The following is a 13,163-nucleotide window of genomic DNA, read 5'->3' on the forward strand; positions in this document are numbered from 1 at the left end:
CCCTCAAGATGATGTTGTGATGGCATTTAGGCTACCTGCAACCTTCAAAATTCCAGGGCTGACTCTCTTGGTGGAGACTGGGGCCAGCAAAGAAATACGGAGAAATCTGGTGCAATGGTTAGGACACTACTTGGGATGCCCATATCAGAGTGCCTGGGTCTGAGTCATAGCCCTACTTATAATTCCAGCTTCTTGCTAGTGTGCTCTGCAGGGCAGTGGGTATGGTCCCAGTAGCTGGGTTCCTTCCAGCCACATGGGAGTACACGATGGCATTTCCAAGCTCCTAGCTTTGGCCTGGCTCAGCACCATGGAGGGAATAAATCAGATTTACTATCTCTACTTCCATCTCTTGGTTTTAAAGTTTTAAAAATGAATAAGAAAATAAAGAAATAAAGCTTCACAAAAATGATGTATCACCTCATGAAGAAGTGCCTGACTGGCTAAATCCCCTCAGAATGGGGAATGAGTGACGAGGGTTGCCGCTTCAGTCAGAGGTACCACCAGCAGACAACAGCACCTAACAGAAATCAAAACACGCTTCTAGAACATTCTCAGCCTCCTAAAAGGGGAGAGGGCTCTGATTTGTATCCTTTCTGCTGGTTGTCTCACACTCTACCACCCTCCCGGCGCTTTCCTGGGCTCTAAAGAGTCTGACAATATCTGGATCAGGCATGTGGCAGGTGGGGCTTCTACCCAGGGTAGACTGTGGCTCAAACCTGACAGACTCACACCTGCAGGCCCCTTTCTAGCCAGTCTGATTGTTGAACTGAAGAACTGGAAAGACCTCTGGCCCTAGTGTCTTTCTCATGCTGCTTTTGCAGGCAGCCCATCACCCAGGGTTTGGATGGCACGGGGCAGACCTCTCCCTGTGCCAAGCTTCTCTCACACATGCTCACATTTGCTTCTCCAGGGCAGATTTAACCTGTGTATCACATTAGGAGCATCTCCTGCACCATGTCCCCCTCTTGCCTCTGCTGGGGCAGCAATCACGTGCACGCTGACACCCTGACCTGGTTCCTAGCCAATCAAATGCTTTCCTCTTGCCTGAGTCAGACAAGAAAGGTTGCTATGTACTGGGAAGTGGAGCTGCCAGGGTGTGCTGTACCATAGTCCTTTTACTCTGTAAAGGAGAACCCTGACATTGGAAGCAGAGGGGTGGAACTCTACATCTGCACAGGGCAGGGTGTGGGTTCCCCGCTCCACCCTGCGCAGGACCCCCACTGACTAAAGGAAGTGAGCCACAGCCTGGGGCTGTGCAAGCAAAGCTGTTTGTGCAGGGAAATCTGGGAATGCAGAGTCTTGAAGGAAAGGAGCTTCTAGACATGGCAGAGCTGACAGGCTAGCAAATTGGCTCCTGCATTTCCTTGCTGAAACCAGGTTCTCTCTCTCTACACACTGCATGTGTAACCACTCTCCCCACAGCAGCCTTCCTTGGCCTTTCCGTGTGTGAACTCAGCCCCAGCCAAGCTCTTATTTGTCCCTTCTGCCAGGAGTCTGAGGGAGAAATGTTAGCAAGACCCTTGCATATGGATTATATCCTCACCTCAGCAAAGCCTGGGCCCACTTGTGTCACAGTTTATCCTCATCCTTAAGGGTTAAATTGATTTTTAAGAAAAACAGTATGCAAAGCAGAGTGAGTGCTCTAGAAGGCACTGGAAGCCACGGGACCTTCACCACTGCACTGGCCTTTGGATGAGATGGAGGCTGACTTCATGCATGCCAAGGCCAAGGCAGCAACACCTTCACTCAGGCTCACAGACTGCCAAGACACAGAGCAGACTTCCCTAGGCACAAGAACTGTAGGGTGTCCATCACTAAGAGGACCACCTGAATGCCTCCTGGCTCTTCCTGGAAAGTTCAGTAAAGACCAGAGCCATTGCTGTGGCCCCAATAAAAAAGAAATCACCAGGTCTGCATGAGGAAAGGGTTTGATGCAGATGCCAAGAGATGAAGAAACTGACAGTCAGGAGAGAAACTCAGGACAGGACATCACCTCATCCCATCAGAGGCAGAACATCACTGGATGTAGGATCAGCACCAAGAACAAGACAGACTATCTGACTTCATGCCATGGAAGCAGCTAGTTGAGCTGATAAACCAAGAGACAGACAGAGGATAGCAAGAAAGAAGTGAGGAGGGAGTGACATCTTCCCAGCTTAACAACCGCTGGCACCATGGTAGTGTGCTGGAAATTGAAGTCACTTAGACTAAATAAGGCCTAAGACTCACTTCCTCTGTTGTACTAGGGACATTTCAAGTGTTTCTTTGCCACAGGAATCAAATGCTGGTTCTGTAGATGGTACCTACAGAGTATGTTCCTTATGTTAGAATGTTCTAACAGCTGGTCCCAGGCCAGAAGCTTCACTTCATCTCCTAGGTTTGCAGTCCCTCTGAGTCCTGGTTGACCTTAACCCTATGAACATGAGCCCAAGGCTCTTATGTAAGCATGGGGGCAGCCAGGAGGGCAGATCAGTCTTTTCATTGGGGTTCTACTTGTCTATCTGGACTCGTCTCAGGCTGCAAGAGAGCTGACAGGTGAGGCCCAGGTGTTGGTCACAGACAGCCAGCAAGTGTCCTCCCCTGGAGAAGCTAAGGGATTGTGAGAACTGGCTACTCACTGATAGCCCAATAAGGGTGCCCCAGCCCCAAAGCAAGAAGTGGGTCTCAGAAGCAGCATTACTTGCTCTCCCATGCTCCCTGAGTCCTGAGAGTAGCCCACAAGGAGAAGGGCAGTTGAGATTGTCTATCTGGGGTGAACTCCTACCTTTCTGGGCATATGAGGCCAAGTTGTAGCCTTGCCTGCATCTCATGCTTTCTTCTCCCCCTTCTTCCCTTGTTATCCCTGATGAGGCACATTCAACAACAAACTCCAGGCAGCTAAGTGGCGCCATCACTCTTGCTGGCCCCCAAATCCACAGCTGCCTGGAGGCTCCACGGCTGGCATTGTTTCCTCGGATAGACTTCCACCACCACTCGTCTCCTATTGGTGCTTCATTTCCAGACCCTCTCCCTGTCCACGTTACTGGCTCTGCTGGTCAGAGCACAGGTTCAGTCTTGAAGGCCCAAAGGATTTGTTCTGTGATTCCTGCTCCTCACCTTGGGTAAGGATCAATTTGGAGTTTGGATTGGGACTGTATCGAAGGAGAAATACTATCTTACTGAGTCACCCAATTTATCCACATACTGTTCTTGATGTCTTAGCTTTTCTGAAATTCCTTTCTATATAATCTTACAATCTTCTCTGTATAGATCTTAAGTTACTTCCTGTTGGACTTATTCTTTTAAGCAGTAAATACTTTCTCTTAGGATTTATTTATGTTATTTGAAGGGCAGAGTTACACAGAGAGAGAGGGAGGGATGGAGAGAGATTGACCTTCCATCCATATATCTGCTTGTTCATTTCCTGAGTGGCATAAAAAAGAGAGCAATAGAAGGAAATTGGCCAACCAATTGGTCAAACAACCAACCAAGTGCTAAGACTGCAAGGACATAGAAGATCCAGGTAGTGATAACTTAAGTGACTTCTCCCTGACCCTTGTCAAGGTCAGTGTCCCCCATCCGTGTGTCTAATTGTGCTTTCAGAGCTAACTGTTCACTACAAGTCCACAGCTACCACCAATCATGCCAGCGGTGTGACCCAGGCAGGACAGAATCCTACTTACTAGGAGCTATGCCAGTTGTTAGGTAGTTCAGATCACTGCGGGGGCCCACTTGCTCTGCAGACAGGTTCAGTAAGATATTTCCATCAGAACTCCAGTGGTTTCTGGTTGGACTTTCTGTTTGAAGCTCTTCTTCCTCAGTCGAAGATGGTCTAGTGAGGATCCAGGGGACTGGCTCCCATTAATGCTCTTGTCAACCTCTCAGCCTTTTCTGGCCAATCAGACAGCAGCCTGCATTTCTCTATTGGGAGACGCCCCTTTACCCAAATTTACAGTAAAGAAGGATCCCTGTTTTCTTTCTCCTTGCAGCACAAATTGACACTGGCATGTGGGAAATGCAAACAGCCCCAGGATGGCTCTCTTCCTATTTTGAGGAAAAGTCTCTGATATTTTGCCTCTTCTTCTCATGATAGAAAACCAGAGAGTGAGGACACCAGGAGGCACTGTCTAGTTTAGGCCACCTCAACTGGCTGCTTCCCGGGAAACTAGCTTAGACCCAGGTAGTCTTGTAGACTGAGATTTCTGCAGCTGTCAATTGCCTGTGTTTCCTAGGGCAGGCGTCCCAATCCATCTTGCATGCTCATGAGCATGCATGATTCAGAAAGCCCATTGTGGGGTTCTGCAAGTGACCACAGGCATCTATCATCAGAAACATAACTGCGTCAAGCATGGGGTGACTCGAGGTTTCAAAATAGCCAAGTCATATGTCTGATGATGCCAGATGAAGTGCCAGTTTCCTACAGAGATGCTGTCATTTGGCACTGAAGCTCAACTTGGCAAGGAGTCTGCATGCCCAGGCTCACTGGGTCACTCTTCTGTGGGTGGTAAACCTGCCAGGATTCCTAGACTCTGGGACATGGAGTCTGGTGGTGCAGAGAGATGCACTACAGGCCTTCTAGAGGCAATTCGGTGCTCCTTGCTAGGTTGGGATCTGAAGTGGGACTAGTCATGGGAGGAAAAGTAAAAAAGGGCAATTTCTTTCTCTGGAAGAGGTATAGTAATGTCACTATCATCACCCACTGATATTTATTAGGAGTCTCATTCTCTAAAAGTTAGCCATGTTTCTAGGCCTGCTCTGAGCGAGGAAGACCCAGCATCGTAGAAACATCATTTGACTTATCTTCTAAATCAGTCAAAGGCTATTTCCTTTTCTCTCTCTCCCTTCCTGCTTCCCTCACTTTGAGACGACAGCCCTATGTGACCGCTTGACATTGAAAAGTGCTTACTAACAGCTTGCTATGGTGGAAAATGACATCAAGCATAAAGTCAAAGGTTCCAGCCTTAGTTCAGCCACTTAGTAGTTGCAGCATAGTTAACACTGGGCATTTAATTGCTGGTGCCTCACTTTCCTCGTCCCCACAGATGACAGCACGCATCTGATTATGGTAGGTGGAGGATTACATGCAGTGATGTGTGTGCCATATAGGGGACATTGTCACAACGCTGACTTCACATTCAAAGGCAGCTATGGAGATCTTGTTACAGAACACGGATCCAATGACCAAAGAGGACCCTCTCCTTTTCCTAGTTAATTCTGGAATGTAAAACTCTAAATACAAAACACACATCTAGCCACAGGCTCTTCCTTCTAACCTCTTGTTGACTTATGCTGCAGCTGGGAGAAACAGGAAAGAATGCCAAGAGAAGGTTCAGGGAGCTCCAGTGGATAACTACACAAGTCTCCTTGGAAACAACTCTTCTTTCCATTGCTCCCAGAGGGTACAGCAGCAACTTGGGGTAGCTGAGTTGCTGCTGGAACCTCCCTCTGAACCCTAGGTCAGTGATGTTGGTGACTCTGACTTGTCTGCAGAGATTGGAGGTGGAAGGCCCTGTTCACCCTGGTTGGTTTCTCTTAGAGCCAGGACGAGGAGAGTAGAGCTGGCTAGGAAGGGCATAGATCATCCCAAATGACAGATAATCCAACCTTGTTCTACTTTGCCCCGTTTAACTAATGGTTCTAATCTTCCCTCTCCTCCCTGGAGCAAAGAGAAGAAAACTTAAAGCACCTGCTCTTCCTATATGGAAAAGTATAAGGGACTGTGAGACAGGGAACTGGTGGTGCCTAGAGGCAGGAGCCCTAAATCTTGAGCATGTGCAGGCCTGGCTGAAGTTTTCCACGAGGTTTCACTTCAGAGCTAATACAAAGGGAGGAAGGCAGAGCAGAGACCTATGGAGGGTAGGCCTGGAGAGGTTTGGTTTGCCATTCTACGGGTATTGCTTCCTCTGTCTTATTGGCTGGGGAATAGGGCCAGAGACATGGTGGGAAATGGTAGGAGAAAGGCCATGATCTGCCTCTCTAGGGATCCTTGCTCAAGCAAGAATCCACTTCCCATGATGCCAGTCAAGGTTAGGACCACAAGTGAAATTTTCTTTCAATGAGTTGACCTGGCACATGAGAACCCCAATAGTATTCTTGAGGTTGGAACCTCTGCTGTGGGAGGAGGGATGTCTACCCTCATGACATTTCTCCCTCACTCTGCCTTTCTCGGTGCCTGCATTGCCACAGCCCTTTCTTATCAGCTTCCCTAGTGCCCGTGAACCAGAGGCCTACCTTGGGTTTGAAGGCAATAAGCTTCAGGATCATCTCCACAGTGAAGAGGCCAGTGAAGAGCATGTTGAGGATGTTCATGGCGATTTTAAACAGGCAGCTCTGGCCATAGTGCTGAGTGGAGAGGAAGGGAAGGAGCCATGAAAACCAGGCAGGGAGAGCCTTACTCCTTCTAGGGAGCTGTGCAATGTTCCTGGAGGCCTTCCTCTCAACACGGATATTCCTTGGACAGACCCCACCCCACAAAGGCCACACAGCTATCTGTGGGCAGCCATGGGGCAGGAGCCTCTGGCAAAAAAAAGCATGTACTTGCTTTTCCACCATCACTGGCAGCAGTGCAGTAGAGTTCCGTGTGCTTTCTTTGGTAGATTGTAAGGACTTTATGGAGGCTCCTGACACTCCCAAGAGTGCAGGGACCAGTTGACCAATCGAACAGAAGAAGAGAGAACCTCTTTGTCACCCATGCCCTCCCCATAATGCTGATTGAGCACAGCCTCTGTTCTCCCTTCCCACCACTTGGTCAACCCACAGTCTTATGGATTCAGAGAGCAGAGAAGGACTCTTGGCCTTTCTTGGGAGAAGAGGCGAGCTGTCCACTCTTTCTGCCTCTTGTGGCTATCAGAGAGGTAGCAGAGTGTGACTGTCATACAGCACTTTCAACGTTAGAGCCTCCCTCCCCAGCACAGTCCCATCACAGGCACCATGACAACAGACTGCCCCCAGGACTGACCTGCATGGCCAAGCAGATGGTGTTGAGCAGGATGAGGACGAACATCAGGTACTCAAAGTAGGTGGAGTTGACCACATACCACACTTTGTACTGGTGCTGGTTCTTGGGGATGTACCTCCGCAGGGGCCGGGCCTTGAGGGCGTATTCCACGCATTGCCGCTGAAAGGAGGCCGTGGAGGGGTAAGGTGGCAATGGAGAGACAGAGAGGGAGTTCTAAAGACATCTGCATGAGGGGAGAGGCGTAGCTGGGTCTGCCCGCCTCTGACAGTTGGAGAAGCAAGCTCTGGGAAATGTCTTGCTTTTCCATTTCTCCCTTAATCAAGACAGAGGCATTTCTAGTCAATGCTCTGTCTTTATATCACAGGAGGACATATTTCCTCATTTCCACCTGGTGATGGCTGGTTACTGCTCCGCAGGGAGCCAGCATTTGGGAGAGATGGACCTAACGAACATCTTCCCACTATTTCCTTATTTCTTTTTCTTCCAATATTTATTTGTATTTGAAAGGCAGAGTTACAGAGAGATGGAGACAGAGAGAGGGGGGATGATCTTTCCTCAGCTGATTCACTCCCAGATGGCTTCAATGCCAGAGCTGAGCCAATCTGAAGCCAGAAGTCAGAGGCTTCCTCTTAAAAGACCCGTATGATTGCAGGTACCCAAGGACTTGAGCTATCCTGCATTTGCTTTCCCAGGCAATAAGTGGGGAGTTGGGTCAGAAGTGAAGCAGCTGAGACATGAACCAGTACCCATAAGGGATGGGATGCTGGCACCACAGGTGGGGGCTTAGCCTGATATGCCAATGGCACCTGCCCATTGCCTTGATTTTTCTGTTCTGTCCTAAATCAACCTTCCATATGTGTTCATGTTCACAAGATCAGAAGACAAAGTTCACTGATAGAGAGGAACTCCTGGGTTAATTGATATTCTGGGGACTCCAGCAAAAGCCTGTTTTGTTTATCTGCACTGTACCTAGGTCCCTAAATCAGGATGTTGAGTATCACTGCCCCCTCCACAGCCAGTCCCCAAGCCTTACTCATTTTACCTTCTCCGACCTCCTCCCATCTGTACTGTCACTCACCTGACTTGGGCCAATCTCTTACCAACTCTTACCTACACTCTCTGATTGGCCTCTCTTTTCTGTCTTTCCATCCAAAGTCTACTGAGCCACTGGAAGGATGAGTCTTCACATGAGCTGGTGTCAAAGATCCAGCAGGGGGAGCTGTGCTCAGGGCACCACCCTCCATCCCCTACTCAGTCCTTACTCACAGATGGGGTTCTAGCTGTCCTGGCAACGCTTGCTGGTGGCAATCACAGCAACTGCACTTGCAGCTCATCTGGAGAGCTCCACTACTCCACTACTCAGCCATGGGCGTGGTCAGCCCTGGGCAAAGGCTGGGACAGAGACCAGTCTGCTGGGCCAGCTCCGGGTCCTCTACTCCCTCTTAAACCTCCTCCTGCGCCAATCCTCTTGTTTGATAAGTGACACAAAAGAGCAGTTTCCCAGAGCTCTTTGCTCCCTCACCTGCCAAGAGCTCTCACTCTCTCTTATTTCTCTCCTCTGAATTCTAACACCTGGTGCTTTCCAGCTTATTAATTTCCAGACAGGGCATAAGCCTATTTTGCAGTCTCCTTTGATAAAAGCTTCATGAGAATGTGTTACCCAATACAGTCCCTGTATCTGAGATGTGTGGCATTTCTTTGGCTTGGGTGCTGGCAGCCCTGTTCTGTTTGAGAAGAGCACAGGAGATCTTGACATCCACATGGACCTCCATCCAGACCGCAGCCCTGCCTCTCCTGATGGTTCATGAGCTGCAGGCCATGGCCACTGCTTACATGGGCCACATTTCCATCTGTCCCATCTCCCTTTGCTGCACCCTGGGGCGCTACCTGGTTCTTGTCCAGCTCACAGTTCTTGTACTCCTGCTCTCCCTGCTCCTGGAAGGTGACGATGACGAAACCCACGAAGATGTTCATCATGAAGAAGGCGATGATGATGATGTAGATGATGAAGAAGATGGAGATTTCCACACGGTAGTTGTAGATGGGGCCTTTGTCTTCCGTGTGGGAGTCGATGGAGCGGTACAGCAGCCTGCAGGAGCCCAAAGAGGGAGAGGCATAGGAACAGGGTCACCTCTGCACAATGACAGCTCCACTGAGCCCAGGGTCCCTGGGATGGCTCCAGCATGGGAGCCCCAGGCCCAGCCCTGCCACTTCCTGGCCTGGTGACCTTGGGAACATCACAGAACCTCTTTTAGCCTGAGATTCTTCATCTGTAAAATAGAGACAACAATCCTTGCCTTGTAGAGTAGCTGGCACACAAAACTATAAAGAACCGTAGCATGAGCCATGGACATCCACTTTAAATATGGAAAAGCTGGTAAATATTGAGACAGCTTTCCAAGCTGGCATGGACTCGGAGGATGTCAGAGAAAACATAAAATAAATCCAGCTGACAGCAAGTATCCATGGAGATAGAATTACTAACTTTGCTCACGAGCTTTGGATCATGCATCCAGGTTTGGTTTGATCCTTAGGTAGTTTACGTACTTGTGCCACTCAGCTGGGTCTGGGCATGTACCCGGTGAGGATGGTGATTCTGCAAGGGCAGGCAGTATCTCCTCACTTGCCTCTGTGCTTTGCACAGGACTTAGTTACTCTCTAGGGATGATCTGTATTTACTGTACAACAATGGCAATTCACGTAAAAGATCCCAGTGCTGCCTCTGACAGAAGTATTGCGATTTGGGGACTTTTTGATGTGAATTTCCTTAGAATCCATATGGGGGAAAGCAGGTGCCCATATGGAACTCCTGGTAGAAAAGCTGCCTGATGGAGGTGACACAGCAGCATCAAAGGCTTCCAGGCTGGCCAGGTGTGAAGGCACAGCCATGCAGAGAGCTGGGACTCCCAACTTTGACCATGTTTACTTTCTCCCATGAACACAGGCAAGGCTTCCTCTAAGGGGACTGGGGCAGAGTCTAATGAAGCCAAGACTCCTCTGATAGTCCTGCCATCTCCAAGTGCACACGGGGATCAAATAGGATGGCAATGGAGGGGGCCAAAACATGGAGAAATTCTTCCCAGCCTCTGTTCTCACATGCCATGACAGCAGTGATGGAGAGCTCAACACTGTGACTCATGCTGAGGTTAAGAGACAAAGCTAAGAGGAAAAAGACTTGATTTTTCCTAGAGTTCTTAAGTGCTCATATCTTATTAAAGAAAGACCTATGGGAGCATGGCAAGAAGGTTTGGGGGGAAATGTGAGGCTAAAAGGTCAGTTTACCGTGGTGTAAAAATACTTGAAATCCATGTGTTTTTTTATCAGGGTATGCATTTCCATGAACTTTCTGAAGGCTCCTTTATTACTCATGGATTTTAAATTTTTTTTACACCAACATAAACTTACCTTTTACCTCTTTCTCCACACAAACTTCAGCAGTGAGTGAGGTTCATAGGTTGTTGTACAAACACACTCCCAGGCCCTGGTGAGGTCACACGTGAGTATGAACTCAGCAAGTTAATGTGGAACAGGAACAAGACTTGGGGAATGATAGAAGACCCTCTCTTATCAGGCAGGTGGGCCTTGACTCACTCTGGCCACCCCTCAAAGGTGGAGACGGTGAAGAGGGCCATCATGGCTGCTAGGACATTGTCGAAGTCAAACTTGCTGTTCTCCCAGCTGCGGGGCTGGACGATGGGATGGTCAACCTCTCCATCTTTGTATGTGATGTAGTTACCCCTGAGAAAGAAGGAGAAAGTCAATTCTGAGGTCACTCAGCTCCCTTTGCACCTGAGCCACCAATGACTCCTGGCTTGTGGGGCAGGGTAGGATGGCACAGGCTTACACCTCATACTTTTAGCCACTGGAAACAACTTCAGTGGGCAGAACTTTATAGGGGAGATAACATACATTGCACATTATGTCAATGGGGCCAGATGACACAGGGGCAGAAGCTGTGCTGCTTCTGGGTTTGAGGGAGGAGGGCTGTCCCTGCTCTCAGGCCAAGGCCCTAGCTCCCCAGAGCTCACAGGTTTGGTGACAGCTGCCCTCCAGCTTGTACTCACTTGCATTCAGCTTCAGTTTGCTTGGAACTGTCTGAACAGGTGTAGAGCTTGCCCTGGAAGGCAGAGAACAGAGTGATTAGATGTCCATCCATCAACAAAGCAACCACAGAACAACTGGTGGGCGCAGCTTAGCCTAGCGCTGGGCTAGGGAGTGTAGGATCAAAACTTGCAGGTGAGGCATAATGTGGATGGGGAAGACAGAACCCAGAAAGGAAAGCAGCCAGAATGCTGCTGGAACTCAGCAAAGGGGAGCTCTACCCCTGACATTTGGACTTGCCAGAAAGGTCTTATGAGAAAGGAAGGAGAGGAGTTGGGCTTGGTGGTGTGGATTAGTGGGGAAGGGATTTATGCAAGTTTGCAGTACACAAAGGCAAGGGAGGGCAGGGTAAGATGTTTTGGGTGTGGGACCAGCAGGGCTAAATGGATGAAGGCAGAAATGAGCAGAAGCTAAATATAACCCTGGGTTGACAGGACTTGCTGGAAGTAGCAAGAGCTATCTAGACCAACCTGAAAGACCACATGGGAAGGCAAATGTGATGTGGCAGATAGTAAGGTGTTAAGGAAGTGACTGAATGAGGCTCTAGAGAAGGAAACGTCTCCCCTTTCTTGCCAGAAGGAAGGGCAGTGTGGAAGAAGGCAGGAGAGCAGAGAAGGTGATAGGCCTTTGGCCTGGTGGGCCTGTGCCCCACTATGGCTTCATCCTCCACTAGTCTAAGAAGCTTGGGTGGGGCTGTAGCACCTCTCTCAGTCTGATGGGGCCACATCCTCCTCCATGTGTCTGCCAGGTCCTTTTCCTGGAAACATGGACAGGAAGGGCAGGTGGCACACCATGAGTCAGAGCTGAGACTTTACCTTGAAGAGCTGGACTCCAATGCAGGCGAACATGAACTGCAAGAGCGTCGTGACAATCACGATGTTCCCAATGGTTCGGATGGCAACGAACACGCACTGAACCACGTGCTGTGGGGGGAACGAGGGGGGCCAGGGAAAGGGGTGTCACTTCAGGTAACACCTGCTGTCATGCCATGAGCCTCTCTGGGATGGTAGTACGGGCAACCCCTCTGCCACAAGTGGAAGAAGTCAGCTCAGAGAGGTGAAGCCACCTTCCCTGAGCAGTGAGGGGATGATGGAAGCCAGTGCAACAAAGTCCCCATGGGATTCTAGGTGACCAAAGCTCCGCTGCTAACTTCCCCTTGTTGGCGGTGGGAATACAGAGGACTCCTCCCCATGAGGGGACACAGGGTTTGTGTGGAGGTCTCCCCTTTGCAGTACCACTTAGGATACTGGGTTCTGAATGGCTGAGGTCATCTGCTCATTATAGACAAGGCCTTGTGATAGGAACAAAGCCCCCCTCACATGGCCGAACCCTGGCCTGCCTGGTGTCCATCTGCCAGAGCTTCCTGCTAGGCCTGTGCCTCTCACCTTCAGTCCCTTGGCCCTGTTGATGGCCCTCAGTGGTCTGAGCACTCGCAGAACCCGCAGGATCTTCACTACATTGATTGCGCTGGACCTTGGAGAGAGAAAAGCAGGGCAGCAGCTGAGCTTCTGGAAGAATGTGAGGAGGTGACATCTTGACAGGCTGGGCCCAGGCACACCTGACAAGGTGTGGAGTCTCTCAGGACTTACCCACCAGGGGCTCATTCTTGACTTCCCATTCTGGTCACAGAATGGGACAGTCCCCTTTGGAGCCCTGGGCTTGCCTGTGGATAGGCCATTCCTGTGGGTGAGTAAAAGCCATATTCCTTACTGGGATCAGGGAGAGGTCAGCCACGGTGTCAGAGGAAGAGGAGTTGGAACAAGGCAAGCCCGAATTCACACCCCAGCATCGCCATTAGCCAGCAGGTCAGCAGGGACACATAGACTGCCCTCCCTGAGCCATGCTGCTTCTTTATCTGTGAAATGGGGCAGCGACCAACTCTTAAAGCTGCTGTGAGAATGTAATGATAACTTTATGTGAGTCATTTGTAGTGGGCTTGGCACACTTGCAGATGTTTCAAAAAGTTTGTGGGAAAAGGGACAAACTTCATTGGTACAAAAATATTTTGTAAACCATGTAGTTTTTTTTTTTTAATTACTATCAACAGATTTGAAAGACAGTTACAGGCAGAGAGGGAGAGAAAGAGAGATCTTTTATTCACTGGTATAATCCAGAGAGGCTCATA

The 13,163-nt window shown here is 49.5% G+C and overlaps 1 protein-coding gene across 10 annotated transcripts in view; it reads right to left on the minus strand.

Moving 5' to 3' along the window:
- CACNA1C (calcium voltage-gated channel subunit alpha1 C) overlaps positions 1-13,163 on the minus strand; it is a 559,109-nt gene that overhangs the window by 62,749 nt on the left and 483,197 nt on the right. For all 10 annotated transcript variants that reach the window (XM_040972179.1, XM_040972175.1, XM_040972178.1 and 7 more), the window contains 7 exons: positions 12,424-12,511; positions 11,854-11,961; positions 11,002-11,054; positions 10,529-10,675; positions 8,825-9,026; positions 6,938-7,096; positions 6,211-6,321 (listed from right to left, as the gene is read on the minus strand). In XM_040972179.1, the coding sequence (XP_040828113.1) occupies positions 6,211-6,321; positions 6,938-7,096; positions 8,825-9,026; positions 10,529-10,675; positions 11,002-11,054; positions 11,854-11,961; positions 12,424-12,511 (868 nt within the window). The remainder of the gene's footprint in view (positions 1-6,210; positions 6,322-6,937; positions 7,097-8,824; positions 9,027-10,528; positions 10,676-11,001; positions 11,055-11,853; positions 11,962-12,423; positions 12,512-13,163) is intronic.

This window comes from Ochotona curzoniae, unplaced genomic scaffold (genome assembly GCF_017591425.1).
Source record: "Ochotona curzoniae isolate NIBS_2020 unplaced genomic scaffold, NIBS_Ocur_1.0 contig_2235, whole genome shotgun sequence".
NCBI classification, from domain to species: Eukaryota; Metazoa; Chordata; class Mammalia; order Lagomorpha; family Ochotonidae; genus Ochotona; species Ochotona curzoniae.